Genomic DNA, 25,334 nt, shown 5'->3' with positions numbered 1-25,334 from the left:
TGCACGGTAACGGAGCTGAAATATAACCTTTCACACCGCATCAAATAATTAGGTGGCGAGTAATTAGCACTTTCCATGGTTTAGGAAAGTATTTTAGTCTCATATCCATTTCAGCGCAGCTCATGACTTCGTGAAAGTGGCACGGGCCGTACGTCCGCACGTCCTATCTCTTCCTATGCTAACAAACGGGTTAACCCTCCTCCTGGCGCCATCTTGAAAAGCACGGCGCGCCACCTATAGTTCATGGGCATTGTCAATACATCCGGAAATCGTTGCTAGAACAGAACTTGCACACCCAGACACTCAGCCGACAGCTGAAAAATGTGTTCTCGGCTTGTATGGAAGCGCATTACGTGCGCTAGTTATGGCGGAAACAAACTACAAAAAAAACATGGTTAATGCCTCCCTCAAAGGAATCGGTATAACACGAAAGTAAACCGTGCCCTCACAGGAGTAGTTGACTGTTTATTGTACACTGATGTATGAGAGTTTGCACAATGTCCATTGGTGTTGGACGCACCCACGTTGACGCCCAGCAGCATATCTCCGTCCCGACGACTAACGTCCATGATCTTGACTTAACTCTTGTGGTAGCTGAAGTAGTTAACGTACAGCTAGACTCAGTATAGGGTGAATCCCGAGGAAAGATTGCATCAAGGAGCACGTAATTAATGAACACAGGTACTCGATATGCACCATTTGAAAGCGTGGTCATCTGACGAGACAAACGCCGAGACGTTAGCTCCCCTGTCGTACACTTTAAAAAAAATCACAGCATATCCACGGAGTGAATGATGATGAGTGGGCGAAGCTGCGGAGGTTCATCGGTAAACCGTGAATCTTCCGTGAATTCTGCCCAGTACATCATCACCGACGTGCGATCGGGCGCGTTTATACTAAAGGTTCGATGAGAGTTATGACGACTTGCAGCTCACTTTAATTTTACATGTACGCTGTGAATTTTCATTGTTTAGAAAACCATTGCCTTAGAAAACTTCTGGCGTCTTTCGTTAAGCAGCTGGCGTCTTTTCGTTTTGCTTTAGAAACATCTGGCGTTCTTTCGTTTTGCTTTTAGAAAACATCTGGCGTCTTTCGTTGGTTTATTTCATCAATCAACGGCGTTTTGAACAAAATTTTTATTGTTTAATCACGCACAGGAGAAATCTCACCAGGCACTACCTTGGAGGTATACAATGGCTGCTAATGGGAATGAGAGACAGAAGAAGTCGGCTTTTAGCTAACACTTACACTTCTACTTCTACTAACGTTTCCTACTGGAACATGCCAATGGCTGCTAATGGGGAATGAGAGACAGAAGAATTCGGCTTTTAGTTAACGCGCACGCTGCGAATTTTTTATTGTTCAACAACGCACAGGAAAAATCTCCCACCGGCACCACCTTGGAGGTCAAGATCTGGTACTAGCGTTACGACTGGTTACGCACTACGACTACTACGACTACAAGGGACGAACGGGTGCCGCCTTAATGAGCTTCGCCCCCTAAAAAAGAGTCAAGAGAGGGTCACGGCACCGTGACTCTCTTCGGGTATCCATTTGACGGCTAGCCATGGCGCCATCGGCGCCATGGCTCGCCGACGGAGTTGAGCAGGCGCGGCTCCCCCGCCTCCTCTCTCACTCTCCTGGCGCCATGGCTAGCCATGGCGTGGTCCGTGGCTCGCTCGCCGACGCAGCCAGCCGGGCCGCCGGGAGCCAGACTTGCTCGGCGCCTTCGCTTCCCCTCTGTCTGCTCGGTCTTTTGGAATGCGTTGCGCCGGTTGCGCGGGTTGCGTCAGTTGCCTGTCTTGTAGTTTTGTGTTCGAATGAACATGCGCATCTTCAGTGGCGGTGACGCCAGGCTCCGTGCTCGAAGTGAGGCTTGGAGGACGGAATATTCATGGAGCTGCGGGCACGGAAAACGTGCGCCTGTTAGCGGTTAGTGTACTGCTTTCGTGGGTACTAATTATACAGCTTTAGCTGGGCGTCTGCAGTAGCTTTCCAACAGCAGCCTGCGTCCGCGTGGCTGTTGCGGATGCCCGACTAAAACTATCAGTTAACGAGTTGTCACCGTTATGCTTGTTGCTGTACGAGCTCCCATAAAATGAGCGATGCAAACAAATATTAAGGGTCATTGTTTGCTGATCTCACATTGCGTTCGCGCTGCTGAAGGTGCAACATGTCGTTTTGAGATACGCTTTAGTCTACACCATGATGACATTTCCATCGACATTGAGTGTGCAGCAGGCTACCACGCGTGGGATCCTGAAAAAAAAAGTCTGTGTACAGAACGCTTAGACGCGCTATATATAATGGTTTTTGTTGGCTTAAAGACGGTAGTTTAAGAGGCAGATATAGTATGATGTTTCGAGCGCGTACGCGGTAGTCAAGTTTGACACGCCCAGTCGGTAAGGTGAAAAAGCTCGAGACTTTCGACGGCGAGCGTTGTTGCTGCCGCCGCTGTCTGCTCTTTTCCCTCGTTTCTGTTTGCTGTTTTCGTGGTTTGCCTACATCAAAGATGACGTTTGACGTTATAACAGAATCGAGTGAGTGTACGTGACTGTGGCAGCTATGCGCGGTAATTCTAGCATATGACATGTCTGATCTCGACGTAGACGGTGTCCGCACGCGCTGGGCGCCGTTCGGGCGCTCCTACTTGAATGTGTTTATCTGAGTATTTGAAGGCGGGTTACGTTTGGAAAACAGGCGGTCAGTAACCGCTCACGACGTGTCCCTGGCTGCCGGAGGATGCGCGTGGGTGTTGGATTATGCCGGCGCAAAATCGGGCCTTTTCGGAAAGCAAAGTTTGAAGCGATTTCTCAGAAAAGAAATGATTTCATTAGTGCATAGGCAGTGCCTATATTGCGAACCGAAGTTCCCGCCCTCTTTTTTCGCCTTCATCTTCCCGCCATGTCTGTACTCTTATAAACGCCAGCGGCCAGTATAGACGCATGTACAATTTCCAACCAATCTACTTTGCTGGTCGCCATTTGAGGCTTCCGTCTGCTTCCGATTACGGCAGAGGCAGCCATTTTTTATGTATTTCGCGGGCACCTGTAGTAAGTAGAAAAACAGTACTTCTTAATAGTTAATACTTAATAATAAATGTTAAAAAATAGACTAACCGGACGATTTGCAAACCGTTCTATAATCTCTCGACTGGAATTTTTTGCCCAACTTCGCTGTTTCAGGAGTTGGTTAATTAATCTTGCCATCTTAACCAATTAAGCAGAATACAATAAAGGCGTGGCTAACTCCATTAAATAGTAAGTAGCATGGATTTGGTCGCATCGTCATAGGATGCGTCGGCATATTTTTGCTCTGGCTAAAGTTCCCTGGGGCACCCTCAATGATTCCACGAAGCCAGCTTGTTAAGAGAACTGTGGCTTTGCAAGCGCTTCTTTTTTGGACCCTATGTTTGCCTATACTTGTAGTGCCTATAACATTTGTCGGTGTCCCACCCTTCACTCGAAAAATACGATTGGTGGGTCCTGCAGGGTTCTAAGCAACAGACGCGTCTAATTGAGTCATTGGTTTACTTATGCATGTGAAGGAAGGAAGGAAAATGGCAGAGAGGAAAGACAGGGATGTTAACCAGTTTGGCATAACCGGTATGCTACCCTGTACAGGGGTAAGGGATGGGGGAGATTGAAAGAAGAGTAAAGAAAGAGAGAAAGAGAGGGGAACACACACGCACACACATAACTTCACAGCGCAGAGCGGCAGCCTTGTGCGGTATGCGGCATCATTAAAAAGTCTACAGCCGTTCGTGTAAGTCTGTTGTCCTTAGGAATTTGAGCAATGCCTTGGTTGCTTGAATTCTCGATGACTTTTCAGGTTTATATTGGAGAATTGTTTCCAGTGTCATCGTTCTGCTGTGAATGCGTGTGCAAAATGTACAATGAGTGTGGAGTAAGCTGTTTGCATTTCTTTGAATATACTGAATAGCCGGTAAACAGGAACCTTTGCTTTTAAGTGACCATTACAACTGATGTAAATAGAGGCGGCCAGAAGACGTGACTTAGTAATGTCTAAACTCATGGATAAAGCTGCTGAAACTAATGCCAAACTGAACGCTACGCACACCTTATGCGCCCGAATAACCACAGCTGTCACTCGGTAAGCGCATTCATCTCACAGGAACAAGTAGCAGTACAGATCGACGTGTTGAATTCCAGTGATAACAGCTCCGGAGCAACGGTTGAATATGTGCAACCATGAACTGGTGCATAACCTATCCTTCCCTCACATGGAGGGTCCAAATTCAGATTTGCCTGATTGCAGCACAGGGTAATCAGCTTTACAAAAGTCACGTAGGAACAAACCTAGGAACAATACACGCGGATAAACGCTGATATATGTTTGGCGTACACTAGATGTACTTACCATGCGGTTCAGTGAAGAAAAGCAGAAGAACGCCTTCTTCCGCGTCACGTACCACTTGCTGTGGTCCTCGCGGCTAGAAAAATACACACGTCCACCCTTGGTGTTGATGCTTACTGTCATTACGTCAGTCACACTGTAGTTACGCTGGCAAAACTGGTGTTGAGCCTCGCCTGCGCCATTCTTCCATGACTGAACTACAATGTCGTCGTCCATCTTGTATCTCAGTTCTTGCGTGTAGATGTCTACGAAAAGTACAGTAGAAAAAAAATGTATTCTCTGGTTACTGTGAGCGTAACTTCTGGGTTATGGTTACTGTCAGGTACATTGATGCTGAACTGTTCCCTAAAACCTTCAGCACGAACGATTCACTAGCCGGTACTGATGAACCATAAGCTTAAGGAAGTACGAGGGTTATTCAAAAAGTAAGGGCCGTTTGGTCCCCAAAAATATTCGTTAGTAAAAGTTTTTATTGGCTGGTTAAGTTTAGCACAAAGCTACTTCACTTTTCTTCACAATCATCGTTAAATTTTTAGAATAACAGAGAGCTGAGATCTTCCACGTAGACCGCCACGCGTGCCGGATTGATAGGTTTTGCCTGTTGCATGGGCATGCGCAGATAAGTTTTCGTGCCTTCTTTCTTTTCAGCCGTTGTGCATCTCTTCAGTTGTTGGCGTTTGTGGTGTCCAGACTCCTTTCTTGTGTCCGTGTTTGCACGCCCTGTCTTTTTAGAATGAATCGTTAAATTCTAAGCCCTTTTCGTATTGCGGCACCACTTTCTTTAGTCCCTCTGCATAGAAGTTCGCCGCCTGGGAATTCTTTGCGGTTTGAGTTGGTCGGTGAGCATTTTTAGTACCCACCTTGCACACACTGTGATATATGGGCTTTTCAGTTACAATCGTGCAAATTGTAATGCGATTGACACGAGGAAATTCAATCGACAGAAGACTAACTGTCAGTCGTCGATGTAATCGCTTTGCCCGGTCCACTTGTTGAACAGTTTCATTGGTCTAGATTCTGGCCCTTGCACTCCGCTCTTAGTCGTGAACATTTCTGCAGCCATTTGTGAAGTCTCGACACGATTTTACGACCTTTCCTTGACCGCTATGGATTTATGTTATCTCTAGCAGAGTTCACCGCTAGGGATTTATGCCCCGTTGCCCAGAGGACATTTGCTTGTTCGAAGTCGTGCTTGAGAATATCTCGGAGTGTTCATCGGCTAATTGATCCTTTTAGGAATTCTGGGCACGCTTCTCATGAATCCATCGCGATGGTCAGTGACGATGAACTTGTAGTAATTGCTAAAGCAGCGTCTTGTTTCTCTGCGGTGGTTGAATAATTTGCATATGTCGAAGTGGCAGTGAGCTCTTGACCTGTTTCGGCGCTGGCTACGTAATTGTTTACTCCATGGTATTTAGCAACACCTGTGTATCGCACAGTCTTATTGTGGCTATAGTTCTCTAGCGTCTGCTGTAGCGAACTTGTCCGTGATTTTCTTCTTGCCTTCTTATGTTCCGAGGGCATGTTCTTAAGTGTTTTAAATATAGGTATTTTATCCTTGATTTCGTGAAGAATATGCTGGTGCAGGTGTACTTCTCGCTCGAGTGTATAGCCGAGATTCCGTAGAAGTGCTTGTCCCGTTTTTGTAAGCCTCAGTGTTATTGATTGATTTTCCGTTTGAGCAGCAAGTAACTCTTAGCAGGTATTATGAACCCTCGTCTTGAGGAGTTTTGTCGTGGATGTGGTGGGTGAAGGTCCCATTGCAGTCATATAGGTTTGGCGGAACAGGATGTTCACTTTGTTACGCTGGCCGCTCGTGTTTACTCAAGGAGTCTCGTATGTTATGATGCTCGTACTAAGTAACGCTTGTATCATAGTTATGCATTCCTCTTTGGGTCCATGGCGTTAGCTTGGAACTCGCTTGATGAGACGCATGCGTATGCATGATCAAACATCAGTCCTTTTCATCAGTTTCTTTTTTTGGTCAGTCCTTTTAACTGCTTATCTAATTGCGCAGTAAAATCTCACTATTTAGGATGAAAGAGTTGACGTTACCTTGAGAGAAGTAAGCCTTTCCATTTAAGGTCTTAACCTATAACCAGGAACAGAAAGATGCCCGTATTCCAGTATCTTTCTGCTTCATGTTTCTCTCCTAGATGTGATTAGAATTACGCATGCAAGGCACTGCATGTTTGTTTGAGTAAAGCAAAGCATGATACAAGTGTCAAAGCCACATGACATGATCTGGCGCACTAGAAAAATGGGAAACGAATAGTGTTCGCCTCATACGTTTCGCATAAAAAACCCCGTATAGCAACTGATTTTACTTGTGTTTTGACGGCGCTATGGTAAGGCAGCGCATAATCAGGGCCCCCGAAGAGCGCCGCGAAAATGATTTTGTAGGGAGTTTAACTGTGTCAATCGTTTCAACATGTCAAGAAAAGTTACGCTGTCCAACTACATTCAGCGTCGATTGAAACCGATTTTTCTAACGAATAAAATGACAGTGCTTCTATAATGCGTTTTAAACTCTTGCATATCGTTGCCACTCTCAGTATCAGTAAAACTGCATTGTATCAGAGTTAGCATTATACATGAGCGCAGTGCTTCACCCTCTGCGATAAAATTACGTGCCTTTGCTTGATCTCAACAGAGAACAGTTCGGATTCGCGACGAACAGGGGTGTCACACATTCACGTTCGCAATAAACTTACCATGTCTCAGACTTATGATAAAACAGCATAAAAGAAAGAGAACTCATGGACAGACGCATAGAGGCAGCGCTGTATCTGTGCGTCTTTCTGTGTCTTCTGCAATTTTTGCGCTGTTTTATCTTTCTAAAGTGAAAACCAACTCGTCCAGGCATCTATTCCAGCGCTGTCTCAGATATCGAACGGCATTGAGATGATTTAAAGTTCTGCAAAGGCTCGCGTACGATATTACTAAAGTTCCAATTAACATACTGAAAAACAGTGGAAACATTGCCGACGTACCGGTGTGCAAGGTAGAAGGTTTCGCCATCGCAAAAACACGTCGTCTCTTCTTCCTTGTATAGAGGAAGTTTATGAGGATGTACCTAGGATTCCAGAGATAATGTTTTAGAAGAAGTAATCGGAAGTACGGGAAAATGACTGTCCATTCAAGATAATTGGTCTGGTAGACATGAGCGGCCTGGACGTGTAGATGATGAGCTGAAAGTTCAGAGTTAAAGCATAGAATGTATATTAGACAGAAACCATTTTCTTTCAACATACGGAAAAATAATGCAAATGATTTCTGCCGAGTCCTGCAAGGTAGAGGAAGGCTTATGAAAGGAAAACCTGCCGTCCGCTGGTTTGTAGAAAAAAATTACATGCGAATCCGTAGAACTTCCTTAGTTGACGAATTTTTCGTCAGCTAAGAAGCATTTTTTTTAGTTTTGCGCTCTACAAGGGTGGATGCTAAGTGTTTCTTAATGAGAAACAATAGTATTTCGACTTGCACTATATATCTCGTGTTCACAAAATCGCACAAGTTCGGAATATTCAAGTTAGGGTTTATACTCTGGCACATGCAGGGCTAATTTAGTGGCGGCGGCATTACGCAGCTAATGCGTCACACTGCGTGTGCGTGAAGATCCGGGTTCGATTCCCAGCTACGGCTACCGTAATTTGATTGGGTCGTATAGTTGAACTTAGGTGACCGTTCCAGGTGGGAAAAATTGGTTTTTAGTTTGTCAGCCTACGGCATGTACCATAATCATGTCGTGGTCCTGGAAAAAAAAATGTCGCACAATTTATATTAATTCTGCAACCTCAGATTTAAGATTATTCGACTTAATTGACACACCAGGAAACAAATATAGCTCAGATTGTGTTTAAATTTCCTGCCTTGAATTACTAGCTTTTTTCTCACACAAGGAAGTTCAGACCATTATGAACATAAAATGATTTTTGTAGGCATTTTTCTACCACTTCTATTGTGATGTTTGTGAAAGTTTTTGGGCCGGGCTTAAAAGTGGTGTTAGTAAGTTAAATGCGTTACATTTCTCTCTCATGTAGCACCGTGGATCACTTACACATATGGCTGTAATGTTCGAGGCGTTTAGAACACGTGTGTAATTTATCACGACGCAGTAACGTATGTCAGTTATCAATATGGGGTGCTAAGTTATAGGGGACTCTATTACATTTGCAATCAAGGCATTCGCTGAGTATTAGCCTTGTCGTATTTCTTGTGTTTTTTTTTTCTTAATATCCCATTTACGTAAACTGTAATAACGTCCCTGCGTGAGTAAAAACATTTACTTGGCAGTCAGCGCTTGATCCTGCCTCCTTTTCTGTTTGTCCGGTTTTTACCTCTGTTTGAATCTCATAATGTACAGTACTCACGCATTGAAATAGCTCACTCGGAGCGCGTGGACGCCGGTACATGCAGCGCCGCTCGTGCGTGCCCTTCGAGTGAAGGTGTTGCATTGTGGTATAGAGCGAGGGAGAGAACATCTACGCAGCAGAATTTTTTCCTTCCGGTCACTAAAGAGCCGGCCTGACGTTCAGCAGACCGCCAGGCTTTCGCACTTTCGTATGCCGACCAAAATGGCTTGGCGGTGCGCACCTCCTACATTGCGGCGCCAGCAGAGGACGCTTCGTTACACGTGCTTTGGCTATGCGACACGCATACTGTGCAAGGGAGACACAAGGTTCAGATTGCGCCTTACAGCGTGCATGTAAGCAATGCATTCTCTGATCATTCAAGTCCAGGGCCCGCTATCGTCGTGGTTATTAACCCAGTGACAAATCGCGGGGATGTTAAATAATGTCTGTGTTCTTCCCGCTTCCTTCGCCCATGTTCGACGCATCCAATCTAATCGTGTTGCAAGCAGTGGCCGATGTAGCATCAAAGAACGCATGTAAGGCACAATCTCTTCGCGGAATCCTTTGTCTTACTTGCACAGCATGCGTGCCGCATCACCAAAGCGCGTGTAACGAGAGCGTGCACTGCTCGCGCGGCAATATAGGAGGTGCGCACAGGCTAGCCATTTCGGTCGGCTTACGAAAGCGTAAAAGCCTTGCAGCGCCATGCTGGCAATGTGCTGAACTGCAGGCCGGTTCGTTGGGGACCGGAAGCAGCAATCCTGCTGCATAGATGTTCTCTCCCTCGCTGTATACCACACTGCAACACTTTGATTCCATGAGGATCCACGAGCGGCGCTGCATGCACCGGAGGCCACGCGTTCTGAGTGTCCTATTTCAATCCATTAGTACTGTACAGTCGGCCAAAACACAATACGAAGCACGTGAGCGCCTGCCGAAATGGCCGTCTAGCCCGCCTATTGGTGAGTCGCCTGGTGTCGGGATCGAGCCTTTCTTTGGCGAAGGGGCTTTTTTGTACTCGTAAGCATGGCAAGTTATCGCTTTCCCACGGACTCACACATTTTCACGATCTTGATGCAAAGGCATAGCCGAACCATGGTGGCCGAACATTGCAGCAAACTGGAGGTCGCTAACTCTTCCGGCCTTCCTTGCACCGAACTGCGAGAACAATCGCTGGCGTGATTGGCTCTTTTGTCAAGATCACTGTACCTATGAACCACTGGCTGAATGAAAAATTCGACATGCCTGCGAGCACAAAAAGCCACATAAACGCTCAAGCAGTCGGCCCTTCAGTAAGTGGCTCAGGGGACCATTCTGGCATGAGTTTGTGAGCAACGGTACCAATGTGCTTCTTGGCGTTCTTAATCATGGATTACTGCACACGTAGTGAGAGAAAGAACAGGATAGACATAACAAATAAATGACAAATACGATACTAAGACGAAATGCCGGTAAATTGAACGGCCTTAATATTCGCGGCCTTTCATTAATCCGTAAAGACTTTACCTGAACACTGGTGTCACATACCTATTATTGCTGCACTTATTTTACGTGTCATCCCGTGCATATGACCTGTTCGTAGTTGGCGATCTATCGCATGTAACCGGGCCTCAGTTAAGCTGTTTTCCTTGAGCAGGTAGCATGTGTGGGTTTATTGACCATCTGCCACCTCTTGAAAAGATCACGTGCTACGTGGTGCCACCTGGCAACAAAGACTTTTTCCACACTCGCCGTCATGGCTGCGAGGGGCGCTGCCTAGCACACCCAGTATTACACATAATTTCCAAATGAATTTAGATGGGAAAGCGACCGCCGCTGTAGTGGAATTGGAAGAGCATCAGACACGTCATCCGAAAGTTGTAGGTTCGGTCCCTATCTGCGGCAAGTCGATTTTTTATTCACTTTAATTCCTTCGCGTTTACGGCATAATTACTACACTGCGGTTAAAACATACATATAAAGACTGCTGTGCATTCCTTGTCTTAAACAGCACCTCACCAGGTGACATAGCGAATTTTAGTTAAGACATTGGAAGTTCTTGCGAGCGCAATAAAGAGCGTTATGCCCCAAGAATTTTTCTAATCGATACGTTAGAAGCTGAGAAAAACAATGTTTTGTAGCGGCGCGAAACCATGATGCGAGGAGGTGTGCTGCAAACCCTTGCCGCTCGGCCCATGTAGCCTTCGCAAGCGAAATCCGTTCCCTGCCCTCTTCGGCACGCGAGCAGGAGAATCACATATAAGGCATGCGCATGAACACGTCATGAGCACACAATGTCACCAGCGCATGACCTGCCCGAACCAGCCCGAGCCCACGAGACGCGAGCGGTGTTGTGGCGGCGTTCTTTGCGCTTCATCTCTGCAAGTTATGCCGAATGCGCCCTCGCCGATCACTTGGCTTTCAACCTATTACTGAGCACGAAAGCTACGACACTTGTACGGACGCGAGACTAGCGGTGCGCCGCATCATAGAGTTTCATACAATGCTTACTAGAGGGAACTCTGGTGCTATTGTCTATGGGAGCTGCAACGCATGGCGCTTCAGCTAGCACGGGAATGAGGGGTAGTACACGGATTTGTCTAAACTTCGTAATTTCGGCTCCGTTTGCCTCGGCGTCGCCTGTATCCGCTTTGTCGCAAGACGAAGTTCAGCAAACGTTCAGCAGTTCCACTTTACCACTTAACTTCTTTAGGCTCACCGATTCAAATCTGGTCACGAAGTTTACAACGATTCATTCTTTCATCCGAAAGAAAACCAAAACGCAGCAATAAACAAAGCCACAAGTGCGCTCGACAGAAAACCAAAACGCAGCAATAAACAAAGCCACAAGTGCGTTCAAAGCCCACAAGTACGAAGACTAGGCAGATCCGTGTACTACCCTATCATTCCCACGGTGGCTGAACGATCGCAGCGCTAGAGTACCCTTTAGTTAATTTTAGGAAACCGTATGCGCCGCATGAACATCTATAGTTAGACGCCGGATGATAAATGAGCCTAATGAGCGCTTGAACGCGGTAGAAAATTAGTTTCGTTGTAAAGGGTGGCGTCTGCACGATGCGCAAATCGCGAGAACACGAACGCGTGCGAAACGGAGGTAGATTAGTCTCGAATCTCGCGGCGATTCGCAGTAAAAATTAAAACAGAAAACGCACACGTTCCGTTTGTGTGTTTTATTATTGCTTTCAAGTTTTATTTATCCAATCAAGCAACAAATTACACCAACTACACGTCGTGTCAAATAATTATCGCAGTGTCACGTGCTACTGTTGACGACGTCAGAGCACAGTCGTCTACGTAGAGGAGCGACGTCACAGCACTACCATATACGTAGGGTCATTCCACTATGTAACGTCGTCTCCTCCTTCTCTTGGCGCGTGGCCGTGTGAAGAAGGGAAACTAGCGTTGAGCTTGAAATTTGACCCATTTACGCGGCGCGTAGCGTTTTAAATTTTGGCAGACGTAATCGTGAACTCCCAGTGCATGCGTTGCGCTCGTCAGCTGAAAACTGTCAAACCTGGTGAGGGGCCTTTTAGGTGACTGTTAACTTCATTCGTTGTTTCCAAGAAACAAAACGAGCCCCTCTAATTACTCTTCTTACCTAATGAGCGGAAGTGAATTCATGTCGTACTGTTGCCACATTCGATGCTATACCTTTCAAAGAAGCGGTAACTGGCGATTCCTTCTCTTTTCTTCGTTTACAGCGGCATCTATTAGTATGGAATTAATTACATAAGCGGGCTCGATAGCGGATAAAATGATGTGTTGAAATGTTTTCGTAATGACAGAGAAGTTAGACATTAGTGAAACTGAGCACTTACCAATGATGTCCACCGTTTCTAACTGAAATGAGATGCACAAAAATAGCTGGCCATTCTCTCGCCCATTGTCTGGAAACTCATAGTCCTTTTGCAAGTCATCCACGAACCTTGGTACGCTGTGCTGTAGCCAAACTGTGCCGCTGCCGGCTCTGTTACTCGCCATCAATACACCTACAGTCGGCAGAATACTTACGTTAGATTCAACGTTAGATTCAGTCCTCTATTAACTCATGTACAACGTCGATTAACTCATGGTTTATACACTTCGCCAAACTTACCTGAAAGATGGAAAGTATAGAGAGTCGTGTCTGATTCACAAGCTTAATACACTCCAGCCAATGTGTATCAACGTTTCAAAGGGATATCGTGACTTCCTGAGCCTTTCTTGCAAATAATTTTTAACCTTTCTTACCATGAAGTTCTCATGTACAGTTGCAGCTCACAAGGTGATGTCTTTCCTAGAGAAATGCAGTGTATGATTTTCCTCACCCCTAGCCGAATCATGACTCAGCGCGAAGCTCCCCCACCCATTGCTCTCTACCCCTTTATCTTCATGACACAAAAATACCCGTATACAACCTGGGCGCCCCCTTCCCCTTATTTTTTATAGCGAAGCTCGTAGGCGCCCGTTCCTGGGCTGCGCGTCGCCCCTCATTTTCTCTCGCAGTAACCAAGCCAACGAGCGAAGAGAAAGATCTAGCTCGCGCGCGCCTCGAACCAGGTGACGCTCCTCTTTTGCGGAGATCGATTTGATTAATCTGGCGCCTTCGTCGCCAAAAAAGAATATTAACGTAAATTAACAAATAAAATTAAACAATTAAAACAATGAATAAAAAGGTAAAATAATAAATGACGAGCAATTCCACTCAGAGACAGTGAATGAGCGGTGAAGCTGCTTGTCATACGGACACAAGACAGAGGACTTTGAACATAGGTAAGAATTTACTTATTGTGTGCAGTCGCTTGAACGCTGCTGAGCACGTTCGCAACCTGGCCTTCTTTAATATCAAACTGGCCTCCGCCGTGCGTGGGCCGTGAGGTGCATATGAACGGAAGCCGCGACGAGATCAGCTGCTCCTCGACGTCATTCAGATTTGGCAGATGGTCTGGGATGGGAGAGTATACATAGCCGCGCATAGTGGAAAATCAGGGAACGACACCTTGAGCAGCCAATCCTTGCACGTCCCTCGCACTTCAAAGTTTGTCGCGGTCTCACCCGGAAAGGACTGTGATCACCCCGTTCGCACGGTTCCGCTACGCTAACATATGAGCTTGCTGAAGTAGTTGTTAACCCGCAGCTAATCCCAGACATGATGATGATGATCATCATCATCATTATCATCATCCTGACTACGTCCGCTGCAGGGCAAAGGCCTCTCTCATGTTCCACCAATCAACCCGATCCTGTGCTTGCTGCTGCCACGTTATACTCGCGAACTTCTTTATCTAATCTGCCCACCTAACTTTCTATCTCCGTCTCGCTCGTTTCCCTTCTATTGCAATCCAATCAGTTACTCTTAATGACCAAGGTTTAAGTTGCCTACGCGCTACATGTCCTGTCAATGACCATTTATTCTTCTTGATTTCGCCTAAGATGTCCTTAACTCCAGTTTGCTCCGTCACCCACTCTGCTCTCTTCTTATCCATTAAGGTGGCACCTATCATTTTCCTTTGCATTGCTCGCTGCGACGTCCTCAGTTTAGGCTGAACCCAAGCCTCCAGGTTTCTGCTCCGCAGTTAAGTACCGGTAAGATGCAGCTGTTATATACCATCCTCTTGAGGGATAGTGGTAAACTACCATTCATGATTTGAGAATGCCTGCCGAATGTGCTCCAACCGATTCTTATTCATCTAGTTGCTTCGGTATCATGGTTCGGCTCCACGGTTACTACCTGTCCTAATAAACGCATTCCTTTACAAATTCTATAGGTTTCAAAAACAGGAGAAAGTGCCTCAGATCAGGCTGGCCGACGTTTCGATAGGGGACCTATCTTTGTCAAATACGCCTTGTCATCCCTGGCGTGTTAGTTTTAAGGGGTTAGTGATGACGTCATGTCCAGCGGTGGCGCGTCTGTTGCTGTTGGTAATTTCTGCCTGGAAAGAGAGAAACTCGAAAGCAGAGGAGTGTAGCATGGGCTACACTCCTCTACACTCCTACACTCCTACACTCCTACACAGCAAGACAGGAAGATTGTTTATGATGAAGCGCATCGTGCTGTCTTTTTCCGACCCGGTGACGAGGTCCTGCTCTTGACGCCTCTTCGCACACCTGGTTTGTGTGAGAAGTTTCAGCCACGGTTTATCGGGCCGTACACAGTTCTGGAACAGACTTCACCTGTGAATTATCGCGTGACGCCACTTGTAACCCCAGCAGACCGCCGTTACCGTACTACCGAGATTGTCCACGTCTCCCGCATCAAGCCCTTCATACGACGTTCCTCCTCTCCTTGACCTGCAGCGGCCAGGCTGGCCGCTTTCACGTGGGGGAATTAGTGTGGGCATTTATTATGCACATCTTCATGTGTACATTATCACCATCATGATGCATTTGGTTATGCATCCTCATCTTCGGCGTGTATCATCATCATCAGTGTGGGTTGATCGTGCCTGTTCGCTGCCGAGCAGGTCGCTGCCGGGAGCAGCGACCTGCTCGTGCTGTGACATAATGCTGCACAGCTGTCGCAAACGGCGACCTGAGCGAAGCTCCAGGAGGTAGAGCGGACGAGTAGAGGACGGGGGATCCAGAAGCAACCTCCACCACGTATGAGGTCTTGGTAGGGCAGACGTTTATTTGGCCCGAAGACCCGGCAGCGAACAGGCACGATCAACCCACACTGATGATGATGATACACGCCGAAGATGAGGATGCATAACCAAATGCATCATGATGGTGATAATGTACACATGAAGAAGATGTGCATAATAAATGCCCACACTTTGCAAGTTGGTGAAGTACCCAATATGCGTCCATAAAGTGCCATGCGCACTTGCGCATGTGCGCAATTCGTAGTCGGTGGGCAGCTTTAAACCACTCGCTCGTAATTCACATGTTTTGACGCCTGGTGAGAATGTACCATTCTGCCACGCAATATTACACGTGTTATGAGGCAGACTTTCGAAAAAAAAAAAAGACTCCTCCCACTAAATGGCATGCTTACAGCGTTTTTTACGCAGTAGTTTGATGTAGTGGCGTGGCTTCGTGGTACAACACCATGCTTGCCACGCGGAAGGCGTGGGTTCGAATCTTACTCAAGCCGAATATTTTTTATTATTTATATATTTGCATCTCGAAATTTCGCTCACGGACAGTGCCGATTTTTCGCCCACAACCAACGACGCTGCCGCCGCCCACCCCTACGCCGGCACCGAAATTTCTGCGAAAGGAGCTCTTTAACGCTATCGCGTTAATAAACTGATTGGTTAGCTTGAGCTCATCTGTACTCCTCACTTTTCGTCCCATCTCATCGCGCGATTTGTTTAATCGTTGCTTGAGAACTGCAGCCGCGTCCATCTCACCATGAACCACCAGAAGGGTTGCAGTTCGTGCGTATTAGTGTTTCATAGCTGTCTCATTTATTTGCTCAGCACGTGTAAGAAAACAACCACGACACACGCAAAGAGACACTATCTGTCTCTTCGTTTGTGTTGTGGTTCTTTTCTCATGTGTCGAGTTAATACATGATGCAGTTATGCAGCACCAATTGATAGAAGTAGGCGAGGAAGCGGTAAGCTGGATAGACCAGCTACCCGACTCATTGACTACAAGAAAGTTGCCAATTATCATAAGAGTTTGGACTCTATAATAAAGCTGGATATTCTGCTGTTCTTAGAGACGAAAATATTCCTAGTACCTGTGTGGCAAGTTCAGAAAATCTGAGTTGGTTTGTCCAGCTCCAGGCAGAGAAAGAGAGAGAGAGAGAGAAAAACGAGGAGGAAAGGCAGGGAGGTTAACCAATGTATCTCAACTTCACACCCTAGCTTGCATTCCTTTCTTGTAAAAGAGAAGATGCCCGGAGCGAAGGTGCCCTTTAATGACATGAGAATGTTATCCAACTAATACAAGCTATATACTATCGCTAACATTGCACAATTCATAAAGATTAGTATCATATGTGGAGAGCAATTCTTAACATCCAGTTAGCAAATAGAGCTACAGTTTATCTAGTGCACAAACATTCGCGTTTTCACCGTTCAGTTACCTACAGTCCAAGTTGAAGAGATGCCTCTACCGCTGTTTTCACGCACGGTTTTGGCAATATCAGTGGTCATTACTATTAAATATATTCAATAAGAATTCAACGGGTCTCTCGATGGTACCATGGGAATGCTACGACAGGATGAAATTAAAAACAGGCAGTCGACGTGACGTCCGCCAACACTCTAAGCCCTGCGTTCTTCTAATTAAAATACCAGGCTGGTAAGATGGCACGGCCGCAATTTTGTGACACTTCATTTTTTGACACGCTGGTATTTGTAACTGAATAGCTGCTTCGATTTCTCGAAATTTATACATAATCCAAAACGAGCATGTAAAGTTGCTCTATTTCTCTACATTACCGGTAAACTCCAAAAGGCGCGCACTGGAGTGGTAACATGCCTTTTGTGTGCCCTCCTCTTGACCCGCCGAACGTATGTGGTGGCTGGTCATTGTAAGCAACGTATGCTACATTCTGTGGAGACAGCAACACATGAGAAACCCAGGTGCATCTTTCAAAAACAGGCCTACCCGGCTATAGATTTCACTATTAACACTTAACTCGATATTTGTGTCTTCACATATTTTTTAAAAAAGGGCGTCAGGGCCTTGTGCTTTCAATTGCAAAAGCAAATCTTGTGCATGGTATGTTATGTTAAATCTTGAACTTTGAAAAATTACAGCGCGCTTTTTCAATGAAAAACGTATAAACCTGCGCGATGCTTAATATACAGCCCTCTAAAGAAAGATGATATTGTCTTAATGCAGTCATTTGTTAACCCATCGTGGTTGCTGAGTTGTTAGAAGTGTTGATTTACCGAAAACCTTGAGCTCGATAGTTATGTTTTTCTGCTAGAACACAGTCGCAGGTTTGATTTTCGTCAGGGTTGGCTACATTCCGATGCTGATGTTTAATATAATGAAGCATATCAATTTATAAAGAATAATAAGACAGAGAAAGCTTCCGGCAATATAAAGAACGCTTCATTTTTTAATAAGCGTCCTTAGAACTTACGACAGTGTATTTACGAAAGTTCTGGGGAAATATTCTAAAGTTGTTACGGGCTTGAGAATTGGTATATTCGTGTTTTCAGGCGTGCTTCAAGTCGTATTTCTAGGTGACAGAGACCTTGGTGTTGTGATTTCTCTCGGAATATATAAAGCAGAATAATCGACTTGGTACTCTGTGGGTTGTTGATTTAGGTGAAATACGTGAGCTCTCCCTGGGCGCTGTTGCATGACAGTGAATGCCTAAGCAGACTAAATATAATAAACTTGCATAGCAAGCGGCGTGGCGTCAAAAGACAATGACAGAAAGAAGAATGGTAGCCATGCTAACGAGATGCGAATTTCGGTTTTCTCGGAATCCACTGCAGTAGAGATATTCGATGTTTGAAGAAAACCAGTGTAAAAGAGGCTATAAAAAACATGAAAAAACAGAAAGGGTTTTTCAATTAAGACCATTCACACAGGGCTCCAGTTAACAAAATGCGCAGTAGCACTTGCATGACCACTGAAGTTGGTTTTAATTCTGCTCGATACTGCATTTTTTATGGAATTATATGGACCCTCCTGGCTTCTTTTTGCCGTTGCCGTCATGATCCGTATATATATATATATATATATATATATATATATATATATATATATATGTGTGTGTGTGTGTGTGTGTGTGTGTGTGTGTGTGTGTGTAAAAGCCACAAAGACAAATAAATCAGAAGAAAAAATGTCGCAGCGCGCTACTGGGGATTCGAACATGCGACCCCTTGCTCCACAGCGCACCGCGCTAGACAACTATTCCACGCGCCATACGCCCTCCAGGATACAAACTGCGAGCTATTTATATAAACTATTTACCGCTGGCCATAGCTTCCGAGATAGCGATCCGGCGGATTTCTCTCTGGCCGTCCCAATCGCACGGAGAGTTCAATTTCAGAGGTGGGCGTGGACCGCGCCTCCACCGCACCGCGGCGCTCGCCACTGAGGGGCGGAAAGGCTGCCCCATTGTTGGCGCGGCTTGCGTGAGGCGAGGAAAACCTGGTTTTGCGCTTTTATAAAGCCTCCCACTGATTTAGAAATGTCAGGTCAATGTGTACGGCAGGAAAAGTGCATGCTGGGGCCTATTTTTTCTCAAATGCGCCTTTTTTTGCTGTAAATATGCGCCTCCTCTATTGGATCACTTAGAAGTGTGATGCCTCTGCAAGCGATCCGCATGTGCTGGAAACGCACTACGAAGTTTGCGGGCTGCATTGCATGGGGGTGCTGGCGAAGAAGATAAAAAAAGTCAACGATTATTGAGCTGGGCGCGATGACGCTCGGGACTCCCGCTCGCCCTGCCGCTGAAGACGGACAAGTCGCAGCCGGGCCTTCGTAAAGTAAAACTGTTTTCTTGTCGCATTCGTGTTCTCTCTGAGGGCTCCGGCCAACTACTGGCCCTGAGCCGAGGTATTCGAGGAAATCGACGTATTTCGCGCCGAAATAAAACGGATTGTAATGAAAAAAAAGTAAAAGAAATTGAAGGATACCTTGGAAATTTCAAAGTGTGTTCGGCGAAAGCCTGTGGCCATTCGGCTGACTATGCCATGGTATCGGGGGAATCCACATTCTTACGCCGCCGACGGACGCCTCCGAAGGACGCCACCGCTGGACGCCGCCGCCGCATTAAGCAACAGTTGCGCAACGCGCGTTGGAAGGAGCAACGTGCAACTGTTGCTATGAGCCGCTGTGCCATCACGTGATTGCTGAGAGAATGTGAGGGAGAGAGGCCACAGCTGGCACCGTGCCAGGGCACGGACAGACGGCCACCGCGAGTATGCGACATTAAAGGCTTTCGCCTTAATACTAAAAGAGACGAAGTGATGCATCCTTACAGTGATCTATATCAGGAAAACCAAGCAGTTGCAATACGTTCCTCCGTAAATCGGTCCAAAAGAAATGCAGCAACAAAAAAAAACATGGCTGATCCCTCTGTCATAGGAAGTGGTATAGCCCGAAAGTGAAACGTGTCTCCACAGACATACTTGAGCGCTTCTTTGGCATTCTTTTGGCACAAGGACGAAGGAATGAATGCTATAGCAACAAGTTGTAATGTCACCCGAAGAACGGCAAGCAGCTCGAAAGTCGCAACGCGCTGCTCGAGCAAAAGGACGCACGGAAAGGAAATACACAGAATGAGAGCGAACTAACAACTGTCACAGCTCGACAGTTAACGCGCGCTGCTCAAACACAAAGGAGGGCGCACAAAACGAACGCAGAAGCCTACACATGATGAGCGCGAACTGTCGCAGTTGCAACTTATTTGTATGTGAGCAGCGCACTCCTTTCGCAAAAGTGGCCGCTGCAGTGAGCGAAGTGACCTTCTTGTTCTATGTAACTTCAACGCAAACTTGCGGTGAAAGTACAAGACGTAGAAACCACCCCCACCACGAGATAAGCGCGCCCTCGAGCGTCCACGCCCTGTGGAGGCGTGCGCGCATCGCAACTAGCGGGGCTACGACCTTTAAAGCGCGCCCTTCGAGCCCTTCGCGCCACCTCGCTAGTGATAACGAACACACGCTGAAGTGCCACCGATCTCTGATTGCCGCCAACAGTAAATGATGCATATAAATAGCTCGCCGTTAGTACGCTGAAGATTGTGCCGTTAGTTACTGGGACGGTTCGCGCCGCGCGCAGCGGAACGCGGGGTCGTAGGTTCGACTCCCGGCGACGGAAGTTTTAACACGAAAGTGTTTTATGCCGGGGTCCACCAAGACTTCGGTGACGTATTTCCGTCACGGAAATGACGTCGAAAAAATATACACAATCAGATGGCAGAGAAAAAAAGGTACCGTCAACGGGCATCGAACCCACGACCGCTTGGTCCGCAACAGTAGATGCCGGGCACGCTATCCACTGCGCCACGGTCACAGACTCTGGAGGCTTTACGAACGCGCCTTTCTACCACTCTACCGGTCGGCTAGGTAGTGTTGACCTCTGGGAGTGGTAAGGTAAAGTAATTCGTCATTGCTGTGGCCTCCGCGACTAGCATCTGCAACGCCTTACGCGTCCGCCCCATTCGGCGCGTTTTCAACAGAAGTTTAATTTTGTCAATGCCTTAACAGACCGCGAGGTGGCGACCTTTGCCCAAGCATCGTAAAAGCGTCGGCCTCGCTCAGCATCACGCTAATACAAAGCAAAAATAGCTCTGCGACGTGCGCCTGCTTCACCTGGCTGTAACACGGCGTTCCATGCTCAAGCGCTCGCCCCGAGAAAAATCGCGGCCGGGCTACCGGGGCGGCACGACGCGCTTTGCGTTTCCCTCTAGTCCGGCCGTGGTGTTCGATCACATTTTAACATGCCGCGGGATGGCGACCAATTTCTGCGTCCAATATGCGACACTCTTCTGGCTATCACACCTAGTTCTCTGATTACGCTTTCACCGCTAACTACTACAGGTACCACAAGGGTTTGTTTAATCATTCAGCAGGGACGTTAGTCATCGGGATGAAGATGTACCGCCAATCACCAAAGTGGGTGCATACGCGTTAAATGGCGCCATCAGCTGCCAGACATCAATATACAATGTGCAAACTTTCTTATATCAATGTACAGTAAGTATTCAGTTACTTCTATAGGGGCACGCTTTACTTTCGTGTTATTCCGACTCCTATGGCGGAGGGATCAACCGTGTTTTTTTCTTCTTGATTTTTTATTTGCCACCTTTAGTGTATATTTTACAAAGTCCTATCCGTGACGGAATACGTCAGTGAGAGCCTTCATGGACCCCAGCCTAAAACACTTTCGTGTTAAAATTTTTGCCTTCAGTGCATTCAGATGATCCGGCCACTGATCCTTCCTTGCACAAGAAAAAGTGCCAACGTGCACGCTGGTATGCCGTGCGCTCTTCTTTCTGCCGCGGTCTGCGCTGCCGCCGGAATCCTCACTCAACGCACCCTCTCGAGGTTGCCGGGCGCACGACGCGCCGTACATTTTTTGTGATTTGGACGGCCAGAGAGAAGACCGCCGGCGCGCAATTCGGAGGCCATGCGCTGGCCATAGAGTTTCATACTATAAAACCTAAAGGGGAATGTGGCGCTAGTGTCTATGTCCTTGAGCGGCGTGCGTCCTTAAGTGTCCTTGAGCTGTGCTTCAACCACCATGGTAACCATGGGAATGATGGGAAATGGAGGCTTCGTATTATTACGGGGAGACGACAGAAGAAGGCTATATTTACAATACTGACACCATCGCAGTGATTGGGGTAACAACCAAGATGGCGAAAGAGCAACGAACCCATCCTCCCCTTCTTCGTCCTCTAGGTAACATAACATTACCCTCCGGCGGTGAAAGCACCGACTCGGTGCTTTCACGGTGTTTAGCTTATGTTTGGTCGAGCAAGACGTCAGGATGTTATTGATGACCCTGGAAAGAAACTGTCTGCCACGGTCGGTCAAGAACTGGAGTGGTGCCCCGTGTTGAAGGATGACATTATGGAGCGAGAAGTCTGCTACGTCGGTCGCGCAGCTGGTTGGAAGTGCTCGAGTAATTGCAAACCGTGTAGCATAGTCCATGGCAACGGCGATTCATTGATTTCCCGATACAAACATAGGAAACGGACCAAACAAGTCGAGGCCGACACGGTGAAACGGCTCATATGGGATGTCGAGTGATTGAAGACGGTCAGCAGGTGGGAGTGTTGACTTCTTCCGGCGCTGACAAAGGTCGCACGCGGTCACGTAACGGCGCACCGACCTACACATTCCTGGCCAGTAGAAACGATGGCGTGCACGATCGTAGGTTCGCGAAAATCCGAGGTGCCCCACTGTCGGCAAATCATGAATCTGGGCCAGAACAGTCGAACGAAGGTGTGCCGGAATCATAAGCATGAGGTCAGGACCGTCAGGTATGAAACTGCGACGAAGCAAGGTGCCATCGCGTATCACGAAGAGACGAAGGGAGTAATCAGGAGTCGGTGAGCTGAGGTGGTCAGTGATCTTGCGGAGAGTCGGGTCACGGCGTTGCTCAGCAGAGATGTTGAAGAGGTTAGTTATTGCGAGCACAGATGGAATGGTATCGTTCGCCGTAGGTTCTGGTGGGTCTACGGGATAACGGGACAGGCAGTAGGCGTCCTGATGCAAGTGGCAAGACTTGCAGACGACAGTGTACCTGTACTCTTGAAGTTGTAATGTCCAACGCCCAAGGCGACCAGTGGGATCCTTAAGAGAAGACAGCCAGCAGAGGGCGTGGTGATCACTGTCAACGGTGAAGGGTCTGCCGTACAGATAAGGACGAAATTTCCCGATGGCCCAAACAAGAGCGTTGCACTCTTTCTCTGTTATTGAATAGTTCCGTTCAGCTGCGGAAAGAAGGCGGCTGGAGTATGCAATAGCGCAATCCTGACCACGTTGATCTTGGCTGAGAACAGCGCCGATGCCATGACCGCGGGAATCGGTGCGTACTTCGGTGGGTGCAGAGTAGTCGAAATGAGCCAACACAGGGGGCAATGTGAGTAGGTCAACGAGATGAGAAAATCACGCCATATCCACGAAGTGAAGATGATTGAGGAGCTGGCTCGGAGATAATCGGGTAAACCGCGAATGCTCCGTACAATTCCTCTATGTCATATAAAGACGTCACTCGTTGTTATAGTAGCGATTGTGGTCAGGTTGTTGTCGAACCACAAGCGGTCGCAGACTTTGCAGCTGTGGCCGAACGTGTGGTCGAGGAAATTGCGCTTGAAGTGCGCGTCGGCGCCACCAACTTCAGGTAGCGACCGCTTTCGGCGCTTGGACGCTGCATCCCGCGCCCGTACCTCTTCTGGTTCTCTTGTCGCCGCTTCCGCGCTGCTTCGGCTTTGCTGGCTTGTATCTCGGGGTCCGTACGACGCTGACGTCTCTCTGCGGCCTAGCGAGCTCTCACCGCAGGGTCTTGGCGCCGAGCCCGCTGTGCTGCTGCCTTGCGATCCCTCCAATTTCGTTCATGTTATTAGTATCGAAGTGCACTGCCGGAGTGGAGCGAGCGCCGCATGCTACAGTTGGCTATGCTATATATGGTTTTGCCTACTTTATTATTATCATCATCATCGTCATCATCATCATAATCATCAAGGCTCTCGAAGAACAAGAGGAAGAAGGCTTCTCTTTCGCGCGAGCGTGCGCATGCTACAGTTGTCTATGCTATATGTGGTTTTGCCTGCATTAATATCGTCATCATGGCGCGCGAAGAAGAAGAGGAAGACTTGTCTTTCGCGCGAGCTGCGCCTGTAGCGGTCGCATCTGGAACTAAGGTTGCGCTTACGGCGCGGGACTTTGCCCCAGCTTAAGAACCTGGCGAGCCAGCTCCTAAAAAGTCGACGCTTGGGCAGGACCCCAAGAGAAGGGGACGTCCTTTTTAAGAAGGCATGTGAGGGGCTGCGCAATCGCTGCAAAATCTTAAACACAGTGGCGAAAATACGAGGACAGGCCAAAAACGAACGAACGTCCTTGGAAGAAAAGCTTCTTCAGATGGATTTCGTTCTTGAGGTTCGAGACGCTTCTTTGTGGAGATTTAAACAAAACGGTATGAAGTTCTTTTCAATTAAAATTTACTTCATTCTTCCTTAAGTAAAACTTATTGCAGAAAGATGCATGACCTTGAGATGGAAGTGAAGCCTGGACAAGTACAACCACCAGGGTACGCATTGCTCGTCAACTGTGTTCTAGATTTGGCATCACCGAATAATGAATAATTTTTACAGCGAAAGCTGTTATGAGATCATTTCACCGGCCGTTTTTGGCGCCGTAGTTGTCCGCCGCCGCCGCCGCCGCCGGTGTCCGTAACCAGTATCGATCGAAATAAGAAAAAAAACTAAATAAGAAAAAAAATTCCAGGATGGAACGAGGTTCGAACCTGGGCCTTCTGCGTGGGAGCCAAGTATTCAACCTCTGAGCCATGCCGGTGCCTGAAACTGCTTTGCACAAAGGTCCTATACAGGCTTCATGTCGGGAAAGAACCACATTAGCATATGCAATATAGCGTGGTAGAAGAGTAAAATAAGCACCAAGCGTCGCACAACGCGAATTCTGTAACCAGGCGTCACACAATGCGAATTGCGCAACGAGTAGGTTGTGAAATTCTTCCAACCCATTACAAAGATCTTGCCATAATGATTCGTCGTCACCAGGCACAGCATCAACAAAGTGCGCATAATGCCTTACATGCGTTTAGCAGGTACCACGGATCACCGTAAAATGACCAAAAATGGCACAGTGCCTGCTGCCCTACTTCTCAAAAATTAGAATGATTTAGAGCGTAGTGGGTTCCTCGCAAGTGCACTTGTATTGGTTGCCAAGGAAGCCTATAAGCGCAGATCCATTTCCTCGGGGTCTCAGTAAAATTACAATGCTTTATAGCGTAGTGGGTTCCTCGCAAGTGCACTTGGATTGATTGCCAAGGAAGCCCATGAGCGCATGATCCATTTCTTCGGGGTCTCAGTAATGTTCTTCGCCCCCCCCCCTCCCGTCTCTCTCCCACGTCAACGTATGTTATGCAGCATGACGGGAGAGGGAAATAGCGAGCGGGAGTCACCCAATGCAAATTACATAACTGGTGGGCCGTTTCAATCTTCCAACCCAT

At 47.3% G+C, this 25,334-nt stretch overlaps 1 protein-coding gene across 1 annotated transcript in view; it reads right to left on the bottom strand.

The window, feature by feature from the left end:
- Window positions 1–2,646: 2,646 nt before the first annotated feature.
- Window positions 2,647–25,334, bottom strand: part of LOC119403296 (uncharacterized) — a 43,036-nt gene continuing 20,348 nt past the window's right edge. The window contains exons 4-7 of the mRNA XM_049418264.1: window positions 22,477–22,991; window positions 12,548–12,718; window positions 4,381–4,622; window positions 2,647–2,664 (exon numbers count right to left, since the gene is read on the bottom strand). Of these exons, the coding sequence (XP_049274221.1) occupies window positions 2,647–2,664; window positions 4,381–4,622; window positions 12,548–12,718; window positions 22,477–22,991 (946 nt within the window). The remainder of the gene's footprint in view (window positions 2,665–4,380; window positions 4,623–12,547; window positions 12,719–22,476; window positions 22,992–25,334) is intronic.

This window comes from Rhipicephalus sanguineus, chromosome 8 (genome assembly GCF_013339695.2).
Source record: "Rhipicephalus sanguineus isolate Rsan-2018 chromosome 8, BIME_Rsan_1.4, whole genome shotgun sequence".
NCBI classification, from domain to species: Eukaryota; Metazoa; Arthropoda; class Arachnida; order Ixodida; family Ixodidae; genus Rhipicephalus; species Rhipicephalus sanguineus.
The sequence above is the reverse complement of the archived record's forward strand: the minus strand, read 5'-3'. Positions and strand labels throughout refer to the sequence as shown.